We start from the raw sequence: 21,474 nt of genomic DNA on the forward strand, positions 1-21,474 counted from the left end.
ACTCGAAATATACGTGCACATGCTATTCAAGATGCACCTTGAAAGATAACATGGTGACACCTTAAACATAAACTAACAATTTTTTCGGGTTTTAAAGAGTATCACGCAACGTTTATCCCCAAGAAGCTAATTTCTTCGTTTTGATAGAGGATATGACTTTACATATTGTTCGGGCAGAAATCGCGGCTGCTAAAAATCAGCTAATTTGCTATTAACGCCGAACAAGATTAATGAGATTCTGTTGAAAACTTTATTGGCTTTGTCAAAATATTTGTCAAAAAGTCTTCAGATCACCTGTTTCTTATTCTGTTCAAAGAGAATATACCAAGAGGAGGAGAAACTTTGTAAATAGGGACCGGCTCTGAATTTGTAGGAACTAGTTCCGGTTGTTCACGTGACCTTGTCGTCTACTTAAAAATTACCTTTTGTACGGAGATCAACCCTTTGCCACCACAAAAATTAAGCAGCCGACATAATTTAACCAATAAAAGGCGTCGTTGCTTAGCCAATCAACCAAAACCGGATCTACTTCCTCCAAAACCGTGGCCGGGCTTTTCAAAAGCCATGGGAAAGGCTAGACTTTCTGCTCCTCTTGATATATTCTCTTTGTTCTGTTTTAGCTAAGTGTGGTTATATAATAACTAGACTAGCTTAAAGGAGCATGGTATGTAGTCTGTGGAGGGTACACGAAAAACCAGTCTGGCTAGAAATAATTTAAGGCAAGATTTGCTACCATCTTCGATCTCGTATATTGCGAAAGAATACATCGGAGCTATTATGACATATGAGTTTACAGCGGCTTTGGTGAGTTGGGACTGTCGTAAAACAAGTTTATCAGGTCCATGGTTACACTGTATATATATATACACAGGATGTTTTTGAAAGGTCCATCAATAATGAACGAGCGTGTTTATTGGGCCCAATTGAGATGAAAGTAAGAACATGGGATTTACAACAATTGAAATATTTGCGTTTCCTTCAATAAAAAAATATTTCACTAACAATGGTCTTTTTTCTTAATTATTCTTAAAGTTGTAAGAACTATTTTCAAAAGCATAAAAGACACTTTCCAATCGCTGTAACACCATCAAAAATTCACCAACCACAACCTGACCACGATTGATTTAATAATTAAGCTGTAGAATGGAATCTAGCACGTTAACACTTCTCAAGAAGTTTGAAAACTATCTAAACACGCAACCTTTTCCACTCGTGCCAGGAAAAAGTTGGAGAAACTTCGTAAAAATTTTCCAAATGGGTTTCGCCATTTTCTATAACGACCGCACCCAAAAAGGTTCTTCAACAATATGTAGAATTGTACATCGCGTCTATTTGAAAAGGAGCACTTATATCGACGTTGTACCACATTATCTTTAAAGAATTTGGGTAAAACTACCAATAAGATTCAAACTGACCGAAATTAAAGTAGGTAAAATAATCCGCATTGCATAATGGACGACGAAATATCAAAACACTACCAAGCTTCCTTGGTGGAAGTAAGAAAATACTGAATTTTGATAAAACACGTATACATTTGGTTCGTACGGGTGTTTCACTCCCCCCCCCCTGGCCAAGGTACCCAGGATGTAAAACGTAGTCGGGGTTTTTAGGGGTTAGAATTTGGTACTATATACACCTGTAAAAGTGTTCACACTGTCCTATCCGTGTTCAGGTATCTTCTTTATGAACTTTATAACGGACAAACTAGGTATAAGATTATTTAATCCCTGATGCTCTAAGTAGCTATGAAGATAAATAGAGATTTTTGCGCCTAACTTTCAATCAATCTATTATATAGGAGAGATGATTTCCTTATGGTGATTGTAAAAGCTTGAAGGATAGATGGATCAGTGTTGGAAATAAGGATTTTTTAAAACTGGACCTGTGGCCTAGGTATTTTAATTAAAATAACTGGCCACGGTGCCACTCACTGTAAACGTACAAGGGCAGTGAACGCAATGTTATGGATTTGCAATCGTAAAGTGGACTGTAAAAGATACGGCTTTGATAGTTCAAAAATCGTGGCAGGATGTTGGTTTTGAAGTTGACTATAAAGCTCGGGTTCTAAAACGAATTATGAGCCTATCTTATAAGAATTAGTAGAAGTGTAGAACCATTTTGAACCTCGTCCTAGAAGTGAAAAATTTCGCATATCAGGCAAAAAATTGTTTTATAATAGACTAGCTGTTACCCGCGGCGTCGCTCACGTGTACTAAGAACTTCCATCAAAATGATATAAAGAATGGGCAGATTTTTACTGATGACTAATATTTTTGTAGCACCCTAAGACCGAAGGCACTCGGCGTTGCCCGTCAGCCCGTGGGAACATTTTTTTATTACTTTTCACGCGGGCATTATTCCATAAAGAAGGGTTTTTAAGTTTTTGGCCGCCATTTAAAAAGGTGGCGACAAATTGAACCCGAAAGACCATTCAGCCCGTCTATAGGTTAAAGAAAACCAGTGTACTAAATATTTGCGAAATCGGTTGAAACGCGTGGACTTTGTTGCATAGAAAAGAATTTTTTACATTTCTGGGCGCCATTTTTTAAGATGGCGGCGGATTAGAAAAATCTTTCTTAGTACGCGCCTACTACTTATGACTCTTATGAGTAACGTTCCTGCAAATTTTCAGCCTTCTAGGGCAAGCGGTTTTGGCTGGGCGTTGATTATCAGTCAGTCTGTCAGTCAGTCAGTCAATCAGTCAGTCAGGACTTTGATCTATATAGATATAGATTAATAAAAAAGGACTTGGTTTGCCCAAGCCTAAAAAACAAAACGATAACGAGTTTTTTCCAGTTGACTGAAGCGCGGATATTTTATTAGCCACATCGTAGTATACGATGAGGCTCTTAGTTTGACCCGAGCCGTAGTAGTAGTAACAGTAGTGGCCGGAGTTTTCGCTATCGTTATCGTTATATTTTAGCTTAAAAGGAACTCGATAGTACCTAAACCCGCCAATAGGGGTAGCTGAGCTCTGTTAGAGATTTTATTTTAATTAAAATATTTTTTGGTCGCAGCCGGGATTCGAACCCGGGTCGTTCACGCAGCAGTAAGACACTCTAACCACTATACCACGAAGGCTTGACAATAACAGCGAGCTTTCTTCCTTTAATTTATCTCTAAAGGGTCGGGAATGAGGGAGGGCCTTATTTATTTCTGGGGTCGGATACTTATGGTATTTTTGGGGTCGGATACTGAATTTGTGTCTTTGGGGTTTCTGAATTTGTATCTTTGGGGTTTCTGCATTTGTATCTTTCGGGTCGGATACTTTCGAATTTGTATCTTTCGGGTCGGATACTTCCGAATTTGTATCTTTCGAGTCTTATACTTCTGAATTGGTATCTTTCGAGTCGGATACTTCTGAATTGGTATCTTTCGGGTGGGATACTTTCGAATTTGTATCTTTCGGGTCGGATACTTCCGAATTGGTATCTTTCGAGTCTTATACTTCTGAATTGGTATCTTTCGAGTCGGATACTTCTGAATTGGTATCTTTCGGGTGGGATACTTTCGAATTTGTATCTTTCGGGTCGGATACTTCCGAATTTGTATCTTTCGGGTCGGATACTTCCGAATTGGTATCTTTCGAGTCTTATACTTCTGAATTGGTATCTTTCGAGTCGGATACTTCTGAATTGGTATCTTTCGAGTCGGATACTTCTGAATTGGTATCTTTGGGGTTTCTGCATTGGTATCTTTCGGGTGGGATACTTTCGAATTTGTATCTTTCGGGTCGGATACTTCTGAATTTGTATCTTTGGGGTTTCTGAATTTGTATCTTTGGGGTTTCTGAATTTGTATCTTTGGGGTTTCTGAATTTGTATCTTTGGGGTTTCTGAATTTGTATCTTTCGGGTCGGATACTTCCGAATTTGTATCTTTCGGGTCGGATACTTTCGAATTTGTATCTTTCGGGTCGGATACTTCCGTATCTTTAGGGTCGGATACTTCTGAATTTGTATCTTTGGGGTTTCTGAATTTGTATCTTTGGGGTTTCTGAATTTGTATCTTTGGGGTTTCTGAATTTGTATCTTTGGGGTTTCTGAATTTGTATCTTTGGGGTTTCTGAATTTGTATCTTTGGGGTTTCTGAATTTGTATCTTTGGGGTTTCTGCATTTGTATCTTTCGGGTCGGATACTTCCGAATTTGTATCTTTCGGGTCGGATACTTTCGAATTGGTATCTTTCGAGTCGGATACTTCTGAATTGGTATCTTTGGGGTTTCTGCATTGGTATCTTTCGGGTGGGATACTTTCGAGTTTGTATCTTTCGGGTCGGATACTTTCGAATTTGTATCTTTCGGGTCGGATACTTTCGAATTTGTATCTTTCGTGTCGGATACTTCCGAATTTGTATCTTTCGGGTCGGATACTTCTGAATTGGTATCTTTGGGGTTTCTGCATTGGTATCATTCGGGTGGGATACTTTCGAATTTGTATCTTTCGGGTCGGATACTTCCGAATTTGTATCTTTCGGGTCGGATACTTCCGAATTTGTATCTTTCGGGTCGGATACTTCCGAATTTGTATCTTTCGGGTCGGATACTTCCGAATTGGTATCTTTCGGGTCGGATACTTCTGAATTGGTATCTTTGGGGTCGGATGCTTCTGAATTTGTATCTTTGGGGTCGGATGCTTCTGAATTTGTATTTTTAGGGTCGGATACTTCTGAATTTGTATCTTTAGGGTCGGATACTTCTGAATTTGTATCTTTAGGGTCGGATACTTCTGAATTTGTATCTTTGGGGTCGTATACTCCACCAGACTTCATTAAAGTGGAAGTGGCGACTTTAATTCTTAAAATAACCATTAATAATCTAAAAAATTTTAAAGCTAAATGGAAAGAAAAGTATATCTTGTTATATTTCCCCTTCCCGCGGGCGCCGGCCTTGACTGGCTGAGGCTCCGCTCTGCCTCTACCGGTATTACGGTTATCACTGTTTAGGGCAGGGCATCGAGGGGCTATTCACTCTGATTTTTATGTACGGTAAATCTAAATCATTTAAGCATTGTAAAAGATAGCGCTATTCTCTCATTATGGTATGGTGTAGAGGGGTTATCCACTCATTAGGGTATGGTATAGAGGGGTTATCCACTCATTAGGGTAGGGAATAGAGGGGCTATTCACTCGTATGATGTGGCTACTATTACGAGCCCTTGGGCCGTCTTGTTTTTCTATATAATTTTAAAGACAATCCGTATTTTACTACTCTTTAGAATTTAATTCAATCTCCTGATTTTACTGGTAATGGATTTATTTCCTATAAATTTATTGAAATAAAAAATTACTTATCTCAGATTTTTCATGACAAAATTTTACGAAAATGGAATTGTTGTTGAAAAATCTGAGACAAGTAATTTTTTATTTCAATTAATTTATAGGAAATAAATCCATTACCAGTAAAATCAGGAGATTGAATTAAATTCTAAAGAGTAGTAAAATACGGATTGTCTTTAAAATTAGATGGAAAAATAAAATATCCGCGCTTCAGTCAACTGGAAAAAACTCTTATCGTTTTGTTTTTTAGGCTTGGGCAAACCAAGTCCTTTTTTATATAATATTTAATGATACGCGCAACTCTTTCATATAATAAACATTTCCTAGAATTCGTTTTCAGTTCATCGTATCTTATCAATTAAAGGGAGGGTGAAGAGGAAAATCAAGTGATTTTTTATCGATTCTTCTTCTAATTATAAGACCAGTCTGCACAGTGAAACATTCAGGAAATATCTCCGAATGATTTTAAAATTCAAATTAGGTTCCGATTTCAAGAATAATTTGAAGTATCCCACTTCGACCAATCGCGTAACGCTCTGCCTTTTTATCAACAAACTTTTCGTGGCACGCTCCATGTCTCGCGCCACGATTGTCACATCGCGCGCAAATTTTATCAAATCTCGCGATAAATTTCATTCGACACGGAACGTGCCACGAGAATTTTATAAATAAAAAGACAGGACGTTACGTGATTGGTCGGAGGGGGATACTTCAAATTAATCTTAAAATCGGAAACTAATTGGAATTTTAAAATCATTCGGAGATATTTTCTGAATGTTTCACTGTGCAGACTGGTCTTATAATTAGAAGAAGAATCGATAAAAAAATCACTTGATTTTCCCCTTCACCCTCCCTTTAAAGGAAAAACTCGTCGTTTAGTTTTGGTTTTTTCAAAATGAAAGACAATAATGAATATTCACTAACAAAATTAAAGTGGATATCAACAGGAGCGTACGCGTGTTAGGCTTCATTGAGATGGAGCTAAGACGGGGACCCGTCACGTGGTACAAGCTGAACATGAAGAAGACAGTTGGACCAAGGATTATTTAAAATGTCTAAGGATAAAACGCACACACAGATTTCTATAGCAATGCCGACTCAATTTATAAAGGCCCATGCATGCCTCGGTTTTTTAATTTATTTTCGCTTTTTCGAATTCGCCAAAAAGTGCCGCACAGCGACTTGGCGCTCTTCGATACAGAGGATTCAAAATGTTTTCGCGCCGTGTAAGAGCCAATAAGAGTGAGGGAAACTACGGCTATGCGGTTGAGAGGGGGGGAGTATACCAAAGAGGAGGGAAATAATTCCCTGCTCTTTGAGTATACGACTGTTAAAAAGGGACTCTTCGGAAACGGAGTTCTCCACTGTTTTTGATGTGGAGGAAATAATTTTCGCAAGGCTAGTAAATAATGTAAATTAATAAATTTAACTAGTTTATGTTTAAGTTTCCTATATTATGAAATATAATTAGGGACGGGATTTATAAAGTTTAAAGAATGTAGACTAATGGGGAAGAGTGTGATATTTTTCATTGCAATAATACCGCTTTGTTACAAAATGTTAATTCTGGTCATTAATAAGATATTATAATTTTTGTAATGATATATGTTAATTTCTAGGGTAAAATTTTTTTTCTTATCATCATATAGTCGTATTTCCTCTTAATTTTAAAAATTATGCTAGTAAAAACGGATATTTTAGGTATCATGCATTTTGGCGCCAAAATATCTTTGGCGCGAACTTTAAATTCATTCAAATATTTATACAACAGAAAGCGCCACCTAGCTCCTGGGAGAGGCGGCCGATAAAAGGTCCGGTCCCCTACTCCCGAGGCACCATGCATGGGCCTTTATAAATTGAGTCGGCATTGTCTATAGTAAGGGAATGTTCTCTAGTTGTTCCGAAATTTTAACCCATCCCCCTCTTCTCCACCTGCTGTTTTGGTGCGTCAAACGGAAAAGAAATATAAATATGGCGCCACCTATCTTATTTTCGCGAAAGCTTGCTGTATAGAGTTCTTTTTCGAATTGTCAACGGTCGTTAAGAACATTTAGTTCAAGATTCAAGAATGAGGTTTTTTTTTTTTTTTTTTTTTTTTTTTTGTTCCTTTAATAAAAGTCGAGCTAGGGCTGAGTCAGCCATACAGCTCCCTACATACAAAACACGTTTATATCACATTATCGCATATCACATTGTCATATCACAGTAAAAAATAGGTAGTTAATTTTTTTTTTTTTTAGTTACTAAAGGTTAGTTACTAAAAGGCATAATTTAATTTTAATAATAGATTAAAGCAATAATCCTTGACTAAAGCAAACATTCAGTGCAAGAATATACGAGGTGAGTTTACATTAATTTAGTTTAATAGGCAAGGCTTAGGTTTTGGTAGATCTGCTAGAGCAGACAGAGAGCGACAAAACTTTCAAGAACCCGGTCACGTGTTGACGCTTCAAAATATTGGCTTTCCGGTTTGCCGATTGTGCCCGCTAGGTACCGTTTGGAACATCTACCTTCGATATTTCCTTCTCTGCGTTTTATCCTTAGACATTTTAAATAATCCTTGGTTGGACGATACCCCTCTGGTTGTAATATTTACTTCATCCCATATAGTTTTACGTACCAACCTCGAATTCATTTAATTGTTGGTATCGTCTTTAATATTGTAGACTAGCTAAGCTACCCAGCGTTTCCCGGAATTTTTAAATGAGTAGAAACCGGGAGGTTTCCTATCCATGAAGACACTAATCACTAAATACTCTTTGGAACAACGCCCAATCAAATATGTGCATGAAGTTGATTTTTTCTAAGAAGCAAATTTTTATAACTTTCAATTTCAATTAAACAATGCTTTATTAAGGGTTATTCATAAAGATAAAATGTTACGCATCTGGAATAGGACGATCTTTAGAGGCCTAATGGTTAGGGGTTCGCCTCCTCCCCAAGCTATATATAGAGTAAGCGAACCCAAGGACTTGTAAAACCTTGATGGACTTGCGTGAAACAACTCAAAGTTTCGTAACAGTGGGATGAATTGTATAGAAACTCATAAGTGAATATCAAATAAACATTAATCAAAAATGTCTTGATTAGAATCAAGTCCTAAAAAGTATCGATAAGACTGAGGTTATCACTTGACTGAAGGATCAGATATTAACTTTTCTTTTTAATTGAAACTTAAAGGCATGCTTAAGAAAAAACAACGTTCCATTACCGTTTTCCGTTGAAATAACTTATTTTACAGGTAATCAATTTCAAAAATTTACTTATCTCGGGTTTTCGGGCACAATTCCATTCCCCCAAAACATTTTATCATTACATTAATCACTTTTGAGAGAGTACGTGTATGACATTCCCTCATTTGTGCCCGGCATGCTTCGCAGTGGATACGTTTTAAAACAATGGCGGAAAATTAAGTAGGGACAGTTAGATTTTTACTCGTGGTTATGAAAAATGATGTAATGTCTAGTGTACTTCAGTCAACAGTCTCATAGCTCAGGACATGATTAATGCTGCTCACTATTTCTCTCTCTAGTTTCAAACAATGGTTAGAGACCATTCAGTGCCGCGGGTCGCACATGAATATATTTCAACTACAGTTTACATCAATTCTCCGTGGTCGTACTATTAGCGGGTTAAGCACTAATTTGTTCAGAACATGTCTCGAAAGTGTGCTTGTTGTAAGTTTTTAAAGCAGTGTTGCAAATGTGTGGGTAATTTCCCACATCGTGGGAGATTTAGGTTTGGTTTTAGGCTCTGTGGGGAAAAAGTAATATTTTTCCGAAATCAATGAAATGTCGGAATTTTCCTGTTCAAGGGTTAATAGTGCGAAATTTTCAAAATTTTATCCGGTTTAATAATTTCAAGCGACATTTTGAAATAAATTCGGTGATTTTAAGTTTGGCACTGGAAAAAAAGAAAGCATATTTTGAGAATTTTAAAGCTTTATAGCATTTGTACATATTGTCAAAGCCATGCGGAGTGATATTCCATATTAAACTTAGTATGATAAAATAGTCCAGATAAATATGACTGTAAAAAAGGGGGTGTGGGAAATGCGGCAAATTTTTAAAATGGAAGTGGGAAAATCCACTTTCTAACATTAGCAACACTGATTTGAAGGTTTTGGTCATGGCTAAACAGACCGCTCATTCAGTTTTCTATTGTTTTAAAGCTTATTTTGACACGTTATCTCTCAAAAGTGATTAATGTAATGATAAAATGTTTTGGGGGAATGGAATTGTGCCCGAAAACCCGAGATAAGTAAATTTTTGAAATTGATTACCTGTAAAATAAGTTATTTCAACGGAAAACGGTAATGGAACGTTGTTTTTTCTTAAGCATGCCTTTAAGTTTCAATTAAAAAGAAAAGTTAATATCTGATCCTTCAGTCAAGTGATAACCTCAGTCTTATCGATACTTTTTAGGACTTGATTCTAATCAAGACATTTTTGATTAATATCTGCTCCTTCAGTCTTCATTTTAATTAAGATTGTTAAGAAACTGTTTTACATTTTCAAAATCTACACTAAGCAGAAACATATAAAAATGGGACCGTAACTTTTGCTCAATCAGTCATTTATTTATAATGATACTCCAAAAAATAAAAACGTAACTCATTGAAAGTTTGTATTCTTATTGTAATTAACATAATACAATTTTTTACAACCCTTTATTGAAACGCGAGGCGCTCCCCTAAAAATTCCACAAATAGGACCAAATTGACAGTTTTACACAATTTTTTAAAACGCTGATTTAGCCTATGTCTGTTTAACCTTTAGCTCAAACTTTTCATAAGCCCAATATGAAATTCGGATGTCCTTAAAACTTCTCAACGACGATCCGAGATTTTCAATTTCGAACTTTTTTGTAGCATTAACTAACGTCTGTTTGATATTAAGCTTATAAACCTTAAACACAATATAGTCAGGGCAATGCCGACTCAATTTTTAAGGGCTACCCTAAAAGTCCACAAAGGTGATCCAAGATTGTTAATAAATACGCCTTAAAAGTGCCCTCTTCAAAATATGTAGCCGGGGAAAAGAGAGCGTGATCGAGTGGGCTATGCTAGTGGGTATTTTGGTAGTAAGTAACGGCAGGAGCAGATGACAAAGGAGTCTCGGACGCTAGCTTCCATAATGTAGAGGGCAATGGGATCCGCGAACGTCACGGATATTAACCAAAATCATTACGCCAGTGCCACCTCTCGTAGGAAATTTGAGCCTTATTTTCCAACCAATAGCGTGGCTGCAAAGTCTCGAAAGGAGATCTGGGAAATCGCGTCTGGAGCCTCTCTTTAAAAATACGTATCGTCTGCTTATAATTAGCCTAGGCTTAACGAGTATTAGAGTTAAAAAATGGATTTCAACGACTTTTTAATCTTTTAAAAAACTAAAATGTGTTTCAGTGCCAAATTTTTCTAAATTTCTTCTTGAACTAAATGATAGCTACAAGAGGTTGGGAAAAGAAATCACTCACGATCTTTTAAAACCCAAAAAGTAAGAGACAGTGATTTTGTTTTCAACCTCTTGCAGCAGTCAATTAATTCCTACCTTTAAGGTCGCAAAATGTAGTCTTATCTTTTATCTTAATACCAACGATTACAGCTGTTTGAATAAAGTAATTATATTGTGTATATTTATGTCGCGATCGGGGAAGACGAACCTCAGTAGCCACCGTTAGTCCGTTATTACAAAAAAAAATTCCCAGCAGACTTTGGTGCCAGATATAATCCACCAAAAGCATCGTCTGCTATAATGTCTGATAGCGCCTCTATGGCAAACGATACCGCTACAGCTGTGACGCACGCGGGTCCCATTGCCCTCTATATTGTGGAAGCTAGCGTCCGAGACTCCTTTGTCATCTGCTCCTGGTAACGGGGGTTGGGACTCCAGGCATAGCCCGCTCCATCACGCACTCGACAACGCAAAGCAGCTCGTGCCAGCGTGGGAAATAAGGCGGTAACACAGGGCAAATGACGAGTTTAAAAATCGCCTGGTACAGTTCAAAAATTAAATCGGAGGGGGGGGGGGTCAGTGGTCCACGAGACTACTAAAAAATTCAAGGGTAACCAGAGTCCACACATTAAAATTCTAATATTTTAATTATCCACTTCCTTAGCTTAGCAGACGACGTGCTCTGGCCAATGGTCACGGACCACTTTATTTATTCCAAGTCAGGAGGGTCTCTGGTCTAATGTCCAGTTTAAAAAAATCCTTATTTCCCACCCTGACTCGCGCTATAGGGCAAGCAGCTTGCGACGTGTTGCGCGTGATCGAGTAGGCTATGGTCCGGTCAAAAGAAATCTTCAGTTCAGCCAAGAAGTTATATCAGTATCTCAGAGAGAAGATATAAGATGCCTTTGTATTCGCGCGCCATAGTCCCAGTCCCCCTTTCAAAATACAAGGGGGGACGTAAAAGGAGGCGCCGGGCTATTTCGCTCTAGTCAGTCGGAAATTTTCCTCACTCGCGTCGTCGCGCTGACGTGAGTTTTCAAGAACCAATGAGATGCTGGTTGTAATTTAGAGACGGGGATTGACTGCGGACCTACGTTAGGACTGGAAATAAAGCTGGAAATCTGGCGAATTTATATCTTCTCTCTGAGATACTGATATAACTTCTTGGTTCAGCGTTGTAAATAAGGCGGTGGCACAGGGAAAATGACCAGTTTAAAAATTAAATCGGAGGGGGAGCAGTGGACCACAGGACCACTAAGGAAATTCTAGGGTAACCAGGGTCCAGACATTATCTCAACTATTTTAATTACCCACTTCTTTAGTTTAGCAGACGCCGCGCCCTGGTCAATGGTCATGGACCAGTTCATTTATTCCTGGGCAGGGGGTCGCTGGCCCAATGTCTAGTTTTAAAAAAATCCCTATTTCCCACCCTGCTTCAGTTGGGAGTCTGACTCCTGGAGCTCCTAAAGTCCAGAGATGCATATGACAAGGATTCATTTCTCATAAGCGAGAATGGCCAACTCTGTTGTGTTAGAGACAGCCTGGCAGCCTGGTATTTTTTTACTTCTAAACAGGCTGGGAAATAAGGATATTTTTTAAACTAGTCCTTTGGACCAGTGACCCCCTAGTGTCTGAAATTATTTACTGGTCTCCGGACTGGTCCCAGCCTTTGCTCTCCAATAGATTTGCAATTAATAAACTGGTCCCGAGGACCAGTAACCCCCACTTCTTGAATTAAAAAACTAGTCCAAGCAATTAATAAACTGGTTTTGGACCAGAGGAAGTGTGCCATTTCCCAGCCTGCTTCTAAAGTTCTAAGTCAGCTGGGTTTTCACCTTTAAAAGTTAATACATCCCTTTAAAAATGTTATTAAATGAATGAATCTATCCGGTTGCAGTTATGTCGAAATGAGAGCAATTAAATATGTGTCTTTGATATTTAGCTCTGATAATTTCAGAAACTTAGTAAAAAGTAGTGTTATGTATTTAACCAGAATTTATTTTATTGAAATTTATTAATAATTATTTAATTAAAAAAATTGTAATACTATTTTATGTTTTAAATTTCACAAATAAAATTCAAAACAGTAAACATAGGGCAAAGGTTATATTGTATTATAAATAGCCAGTGGGATTGATTTTAGCTATATCGCAATTAGAGCTCGACATTTTCTATCCATTATCCACAAATTAGTAATTAATTTGAATGAAAATAAGTGGATATCTTTTATTAATTGGGAAATAATGCACACACTTTACATTTAAATTTTAGAAGTTGAATTTATTATTTACTTTTTGTATGTAATATTCAGCATTAATTTGACTAAGACAATTAACTAATTACCTACGAGGAATTAACTAGTATATATGTTTAAAATTATAATTTAATCGTTTCAAAACTAATATGGTTTTGAACCGGTTTTAATAATTTAGTTATTAAAATTTGTGATTATCGATTGGTCAATATTGAAAATCAACCAATGGTGGAACTAATTTTTTTTAAACTCAATGAAACTGAAATATCAATGAATCATCTACTGAAAGAGGTATCAACCTATTATTTTTTTTCAAAAGAAGGTAAATAAGGATTAGATGGCTTGCTGCTTCAAACAAGATTTTTAACCATGAATAGAATATTTTGTTAATTTTAGTCAAATTTAGATATTCGGTAATCGAGTTGATATGAATAAAGCCGTTTTTGCTCATGTCCATTTTAAACTTTAATCACAGATTTCGCTATCCATTTCACAAGCATAATAAACACTACTGAAGGGCGCAAATCTATCTGTGATCGGTAATGGTGACCAAAATAGCAATTTGCCCAATTAATCAGTTTGAACTTCATTTGCACATTTCTACTCGTTAATTAGAAATGTTGCGAGAAATTTGAATGGAATATAAGTAGATATCTCTTTTAGTAGATAATTTTTGATGATTCATTGAGTTAAAAAATTGGTATCAGTATTTCAATTAAGCTTTGATATCAACAGCGGTTAATTTACGATATGGGCTTATGATAATAGTCTGTTTATAAGATAAAATCGTTACATCAAGTGTCACAAGACAGTATCTACCTCCAAAATCGAGTGTTAGTAACTTTAAAACCATCTCCTCGTCACAGGATATCCGAGGGTGAATTTATTATATCATTGATAGATAGACAAGATAATCTGACAAGGCGCAATAGCTCAGTCAAGTTTTGGCAAGGCCTAATAGAGTAATGTCAGTTCTACGTATGCAAACGTCACACCCTTCTATCTCTTAGCTCAGTGTCATCCCCCTACCAGGCGCGTACAGTATCCTCTCTTACAAAAGCGCGCCTAGAGGGAGGGATACACAGTCTACTCCCCTCTCTACCGACACTACTCTATACCGTTTTGCTTGACTGCATGGCGCGGTCAAATTCCTTTTAAAGCATAGATCATGTAGTATCCACCCTTGATTTTCATTTCGCAACACACGTTGGATTCGTAAACCTCGACGCGCACCACGATTTTCTAGAAGCATTAAAATGCAAACACAACAACACACTGAGCGCATAAATTTTTAATAAATAACATTTCTAAATTCTCACTACAGCTGTTTTCGGGCTGAAGCGACCGAAAGACGGCGATAAATAAAAATTCTTCGGGGGGGTAGTTTCGAGGGAACGAAATTCAAATGCAAGGCGCGTCCCATCAACAAACAAAATTGAATTCGTTTTATGCAATTATAATATTGAAATTTTATACAATTAAGTAATATTTAAGAAAACAAAGCACTACTTTCAAAGTCTAAACTTTAATTAAAAGTACGACGATACGAGAAGGCGAAGTAGTAAAGGGCAAAGAGAGGTAAACATTTTTTTAAACGGCAAAAATGAACGTTAAGCCAAGGCTTAGCGCAATTTCACCGCCTTAAAAAAAGTGCCTAGTTTAGAAATAGATTGTGGGACAATCAAAAGGTGGAAAATTATGAAATTAGGCTTATATTAAAGCTTGAAACCTACTTTAAATTATATTTAAAATCCATCCATGAGCAAATCCTCAAAAAATATGAAAATGGCAACGAAAAAGGACCCACTCTCAAATTTTTTTCCCCTTAAAAAAATGGCGGCCACAAACGGGGTAATTTGTCACGGCGGCAATATTAAAGCAGTCTTATCTCACTATCGATAGGCCATTTCAACCAAAAGGCATTAAGAAAAAACAATCGGATTATTAAGACGCAACTATACGTAAAAAAAGGCCAATATTGGTCTCGCTGATATTTACCAATAAAACAGCGTATCCATGCTAAAATATCGCAGATTGGGGTAGTTTTTAAAATTTAAAATTAAACATACTTAAAATTAATTTTTCTCAAAAACCTTAAAAATGGTCCTAGAAAAAGGTTTAAATTTTGATATAAAACCGTTCCCAAACGTAACAAACGAATATTTCATTTCAAAAGGGTTGCGACAAAATGGCTAAATTTGAAAAAAACTCCATGTTATTTCTATGGGAAAATTTAACTTTTTCACCAAAAGGGCTGAATCATTTTATGCAAATGAAAACCACCCTTAGCAACTTTATTTTTTATAAAATAAACTAATGAGTGGATCTTTTTGAAATTTTAACCACATATTGAGGGCCCGAATTGTAGTTCTGTGGAATTTTTTCAAAGCAGTTAATACGATACAAAAAAAGTTATAACCAATCAAAGAACCATCCTTATACATTAAAGTCGGTATGAGGTCTTATCTAAGAGAGCTATCGCTCTCCTAGAATACAAACGTTAATTTTTAATATTGTTGACTAATATATAGCACCAATTTAAGCTATTCGTTGTTTGATACGCTCTTTCAAATGAAAGAACGAAAATTCCAAGAGCGTTTTTCCTTTAAAATTAAGCTATGATTGCCACGTTGAACGTCTCAGTGTCGCTTTATCCTTTATCTGATATAAACATATATATATAGTTAATCGCGATCAAATTTGGCACAAACACCGCTGGAATTATAGAGACAAGTCCTGTGTCAAGCAGCTGGGAACCATTTCGTAATTTTGAGATAAAGGTAATTCGATGAAATATTAAAAATAATACTAATTCCACGCGATCGAAGTCGCCGGTAACAGCTAGTTGCTTTATAGAGGCGCAAAATTAACATTCGCTGTCTTTAAATCAGTTGCTTAATGAAGTTGCTTACGGCGGTTCCCCTTATTCCCCCGCAAACGACGCGTCGCTCACGAAGAGTCCCTTGTAATCGCTGCCATCGCAATACTTCTAAAGTTAACCGGTTGATATCAGGCCATATTAACAATTACATTAGAGCTTTGTCTTGGATTCGAGTGAGGTTAGATAATCAAAGATTTAGGTCCAAAATTCTTTCTTTCTTTCCAGATTTAACAACGGGTATGCATACGCCAAGGGTTTGTATTGTAGCAAAGTAGAAAAACACCTTTTCGAATCTTCATTGGCTATAAGATAACACTGCTTAATTAGGTTACGAAAATTTGTTAGCTTTCGCGCCTTGATAGCGTGCGACTCTAGAACTGCAAAGTTCGTTCCTCTGATGGAATCTTGTGCATTTTTAAACTTACTAGCATTATGGGAATCATTAAATAACGAATGGTTTCATAACGCAGGCATCGACATCCGAAGTGCGCCACTTTGCACAGAAAAGGTTGCCTTTGGATACAATGAAGGCTTTGTGGATAATAGTATGGTTGTCAATTATAAACGACACTTTCTCTAATGACTGCCAAGATTTGATAAATATCTTATTGTCCAATGGGGAAGACGTCAACAAGAGCGACAAAGATGGACGCACTCCTCTATTTCTGAGTTCACAGAAAGGGTATTTGGGCTTGGTCAAATTGTTGCTGGAAAAAGGAGCGAATGTTGAAGCAGCCGACAATGATGGACAAACGCCGTTATTCGCGGCTTCAGAAGGCGGACATTTCGACCTCGTCAAATTCCTAGTGGAAAAGGGAGCTGAAATTGAAAGAGCGGACCATCACGGAAAAACACCGTTATTTTTGGCTTCCGGCAATGGAACGTTAGATGTGGTTAAATTCTTAGTAGATAAGGGAGCTAAAATTGAAACGGAGGACAAACGGGGAGAAACACCGTTTTTTGGGGCTTGCAGAAGTGGAAATTTAGACGTCGTTAAATTCTTACTGGAAAAGGGAGCTAAAGTTGAAACGACTGACAGATATGGAGAAACACCGTTTTTTGGGGCTTGCATAAGTGGAAATTTAGACGTCGTTAAATTCTTTGTGGAAAAGGGAGCTAAAGTTGAAACGACTGACGACTTTGGAAAAACACCGTTTTTTTCGGCTTGCGAAAGTGGAAATTTAGACGTCGTTAAATTCTTTGTGGAAAAGGGAGCTAAAGTTGAAACGACTGACAACTTTGGAAAAACACCGTTTTTTTCGGCTTGCGAAAGTGGAAATTTAGACGTCGTTAAATTCTTTGTGGAAAAGGGAGCTAAAGTTGAAACGACTGACAACTTTGGAAAAACACCGTTTTTTTCGGCTTGCATAAGTGGAAATTTAGACGTCGTTAAATTCTTTGTGGAAAAGGGAGCTAAAGTTGAAACGACTGACAACTTTGAAGAAACACCGTTTTCTTGGGCTTGCTTTAGTGGAAATTTAGATGTCGCTAAATTCTTAGTAGAGAAGGGAGCTAAAATTGAAACGGCTAACAAATGGGGAGAAACACCGTTAATCTGGGCTTGCAGAAATGGAATTTTAGATGTCGTTAAATTCTTAGTGGAAAGGGGAGCTAAAGTTGAAACGACTGACATATTAGGAGAAACACCTTTTTTAGAGGCTTGCAAAAAGGGAAATTTAGATGTCGTCAAATTCTTAGTAGAAAACGGAGCACAAGTTAGACAGGCGGATAAATTTGGCGAGACGCCCTTATCGGAGGCTATACACCGTGGACGTATGGAACTTGTTCGATTCTTACTCGATAATGGTGCCGGAATTGGCACTCTTGACCAACTTGATTTAAACGCAATAAAAAACGAAGAAATTAAAAATGTGTTATCGGAGCACAAAGCAAAGATAGCTTAAGGACGAAGCGGAAGCCGAAGTCCAGTTGCTTATTGCGCGGAAAAATGTTGAGATTAAGCAAATGCGAGAAAAGATAGAGGAACTGAAGTTGCAATTGAGTGTCCGAACTGACCAAGGAGAATGTAACACCACGCCATCAGTTATCGAAAATTATTAGCTTTTAGATATAATATCTTGTATGATTCACAACACACTATATCATTTAATACTTTTATTATTATATGAATTACAAGTTTTCAATTATGGATTTTTATTTTTATGCTTTCAATTTACTTATGGTTTACTGTTATTGAATTCTTACGTTTTTATTGGTATTACACCCATGAATCATGCTAAAAAAGTTGTTTTAATGGTGCAAGGCTTGAAAACTGTAGCAATAACAAAGTACTGTAATCTTGCGCGTCTTCTTTCGTATACCATTGCTTGTAATTACGAATAAAAACTGTATACTTTGTAGTCATTAGTAATACTTTTAGTGAGTTCCGTGCTGCAAGGAGATTCCATCTAACGTCTTTGTTTCGCCTTACCGAGTGGAAGTTCCGTCTTAAGACAACAAGATGTACACTAACACAGGAGACTATTTTACCCCCAACGTTTGAAAACGGTCTATTGTTATTCATACAATGCTTTACAAGTAAAGTTCTTTAAATTTTCACAAAATACCATGTCTTTTCATATGGAACAGGAATCATGCGGGATTACTACACCTGTTAAAGTGTTTCACATTTTCCTATCCGTGTTCTGGTATCTTCTTTATGTTCTTTACCAACTTTATTACGGACAAACTAGGTATAAGATTATGTAATCCCTGATGCTATAAGTAGCTATAAAGATAAATAGAGATTTTTGTGCCTAACTATGTTATGTTCGGAACATTCAATTAAATATTTCCCGTCAAAGAGAAGACGGAAAATTGGGGATTAAATCGACGCAACAGCCTTGCAAAATTTCAATACACTCTGCTGCAAGTAGAGCTGAGTTTCGATTCCCCCCCCCCCGCAACCTTCATCATAGATATCAAAAATACGTCCCTGAATGGCTATCGATTGATATTTACTATTCATCCTGTACCATTTTTGTTGTTGTCTCCGATGAAAAAGCGCAATTAATGTCGCTCTTCCTCTAAAGTGTGCTTTTGATAAATGCGCAATAGACCTTTTCGACGTAAAAAAGGGGGAAGGCAACTCTCATTGTCGGGGACCTTACATCGTTGCCTACGTTAATCAAGGCCTGTGCGCGGCGCCGATTTTTGTTTTTATTTTGGCAATTTAAGTTGCCAAATTCTCTCACCTGAGGCGCTATTAGCTGGACCTGAGGCGCTAATAGCTGGACCTAAATAATTTGAAATGTTCATTTTCTCGCGTTTGGAATTTGGAATGTTCATTTTCTCGCGCTAAGAATTTTAAATACTAATTTTCGCGCGCGTTTCGGTCCAGCTATCAATGAAATCTCGCGCTAAAATAGGGAGAAAATAAGAAGTCGCGTTTCTTAAAAGTCCCCCCCTTCGAAGCCACCGCGCACAGGCCTTGATTAATAATAATAATAATAATAATAATAATAATAATAATAATATTTATTTCGCAAAAATAATTCGCTGGCAACCACAGAGGCAAGCCTATATGTGGTGGTTACCGGGACAACACATGACATAAATAAAGAGAACCATACAGAAAACGAAAATTTAAAAAAATAAATAAATAAAAAAAAATATTAAATAAATATTAACAAAATTACAAATTTTCACGTAACCAAATATTAAAGACAAAATCAGACACTAGAGACCGAAATTGTGGTATTGAAAGAGTACAATTTTGACGAATGTCGCAAGGCAGGCTATTCCACAATCGCACTATCCGGTAAAAATACGAGTTCTTTAAGGCCAGACATCTTGCGTATGGGATGAAGTAGGTGGGGACAGAATGCCTCGAGCTAAGTCGGACAAAATCATCTAGATCAAAGTACGGAGAGCGTGCGAGTCTAAGAAACGTCACTAAGTCAGATACGTCGCGGCGAATCGTTAACGGTAAGAGAAGTAGATTCTGTAGACGCCTAGCATAAGGGATGTGATTTGGTTTGCCCGGTCTGGGTGACTTCAAGTAGAAACTCGTGAAACGGCGCTGGACACCCTCAAGAGAATCAATGTCCTTCTTCAAGTAAGGGTTCCACACCGGAGTAGCGTACTCTAGGACAGGTAGGCACATGGATCGATAGAGGGTGATAGACGCTTTGGAGTACCCGGAGGTTCGACGAATCAGACCACACAGACGTTGCGCTCGGTTTCTAGCGTGAGTGACATTAGAGGACCAACTTAAATCGCTTGATATCTGGACACCTAGGAGTTTCATGGAGACAACGCGATTTAATGGAACGTTCTGTATAAAATAGAGAACGTCATCTCTTGGGCTCCGACGAGAAATGACCATAAAACAACATTTATTGATGTTGAGAGAGATGTCGTTAGCGAGACCCCACGCGAAGATATTGTTGATGTTATTTTGCAATGTCAGTTGGTCCGCCGGGGATCGGATAGCTAGAGATATGTAACTATCATCGGCATATTGATACAAGGAACAGTCCTCAGTTAGTGCACTCGGCAAGTCTGATACAAATAGGTTGAACAACAGAGGTCCAAGAATTGAACCCTGTGGAACCCCAGAGAGGACCGGGCGACACTGACTAAATTCGCCACGGTAGATGACACGCTGAGAGCGGTTAGCCAGAAAATCTTGAAGCCAGCAAAGAACCACACCAGATACCCCAGCCTTCTGCAGCTTGAAAATCAATCTCTTGTGGCACACTGAATCGAAAGCTTTTGACCAGTCAAAAGACACAACGTGTATGTCTGGTGGGTTACGTTCATCCAACGTGGAGGCCCAGTTGTGAAAGGATTGCAAAAGTTGTTGCGTGCAAGATCGTCCCTGCCTGAATCCAAACTGGGAAGCAGGAATTAAATTGTTCTCTTCAAGAAAACTGCTCAGTTTCTCCGCTATTATTGCCTCCAAGATCTTCCCAATTACCGATGTAAGAGATATTGGACGATAGTTCGAAATATTATTTCGTTTTCCTGATCCTTTAAAAACCGGAACAACGTTCGCTAGCTTCCAACCCGAAGGAAGAGCCGATAATGAAAGAGATTTATTGTAAAATTGCACCAAGGGGTCGATTATAGCCGGCGCCATCGCCTGGAGAAGTCTAGGAGTGATGCCATCAGGTCCACAAGCAGAACCAGTCTTTAAACGCGCCAAGGCACGAGCGACGTCTAATGAATCAATGGATTCCAAAGTGAAGCATCTGCCAGTAGAGGGCAAAGTTGGTAGCGTCAAATTTTGGTCCGGCGCAATGAAACTTTGGTAAAAGAAGTCACCGAAAGCAGCGGCTATAGCCCGAGGACACGACAGCTGACCTTGCGATACCACAAATGATGACGGCGGAGGTAATTGCGATTTCGATCTAACAAAACTCCGTGTGAAAGGATTGCAAAAGTTGTTGCGTGCAAGATCGTCCCTGCCTGAATCCAAACTGGGAAGCAGGAATTAAATTGTTCTCTTCAAGAAAACTGCTCAGTTTCTCCGCTATTAGGCAACGCTTACATAATAGACTTATGATGGAAGTAAAAAGAGATTGGATGTCAATAAGGAAGACTTTATTGAGGAGGTTAGAAAATATCCCTTCTTGTACGATCTAAGAGATAAGGGGACAAATATAC

At 37.7% G+C, this 21,474-nt stretch overlaps 2 protein-coding genes and 1 long non-coding RNA gene across 4 annotated transcripts in view; 1 reads left to right on the forward strand and 2 right to left on the reverse strand.

Annotated features, from left to right (window-relative positions):
- The window catches only part of Trim9 (E3 ubiquitin-protein ligase Trim9), a 341,298-nt gene that overhangs the window by 273,945 nt on the left and 45,879 nt on the right, over positions 1 to 21,474 (reverse strand). The window lies entirely within an intron of this gene.
- LOC149717203 (uncharacterized) lies at positions 9,835 to 10,276 on the reverse strand. Its single transcript, XR_016366084.1, has 2 exons — positions 10,184 to 10,276; positions 9,835 to 10,093 (listed from the first exon to the last, which is right to left on the reverse strand). It is a non-coding gene; the product is annotated as an uncharacterized LOC149717203 (long non-coding RNA).
- LOC149717204 (uncharacterized) lies at positions 15,483 to 18,333 on the forward strand. The gene is made up of 2 exons (XM_089834533.1): positions 15,483 to 15,763; positions 16,335 to 18,333. Exon 2 carries the CDS (start codon positions 16,389 to 16,391, stop codon positions 17,766 to 17,768), a length of 1,380 nt encoding a protein of 459 aa, XP_089690659.1. The 5' UTR covers positions 15,483 to 15,763; positions 16,335 to 16,388; the 3' UTR covers positions 17,769 to 18,333.

Source organism: Phalangium opilio, unplaced genomic scaffold (genome assembly GCF_054372755.1).
Source record: "Phalangium opilio isolate 3A_F unplaced genomic scaffold, DU_Popi_V2 ptg000003l_1, whole genome shotgun sequence".
Taxonomy (NCBI): Eukaryota; Metazoa; Arthropoda; class Arachnida; order Opiliones; family Phalangiidae; genus Phalangium; species Phalangium opilio.

What these genes read in the sequence shown, in the direction of transcription:
- LOC149717204 (XM_089834533.1), top strand. Translation starts at nt 16,389, where the DNA reads ATGAAGGCTTTGTGGATAATAGTATGGTTGTCAATTATAAACGACACT.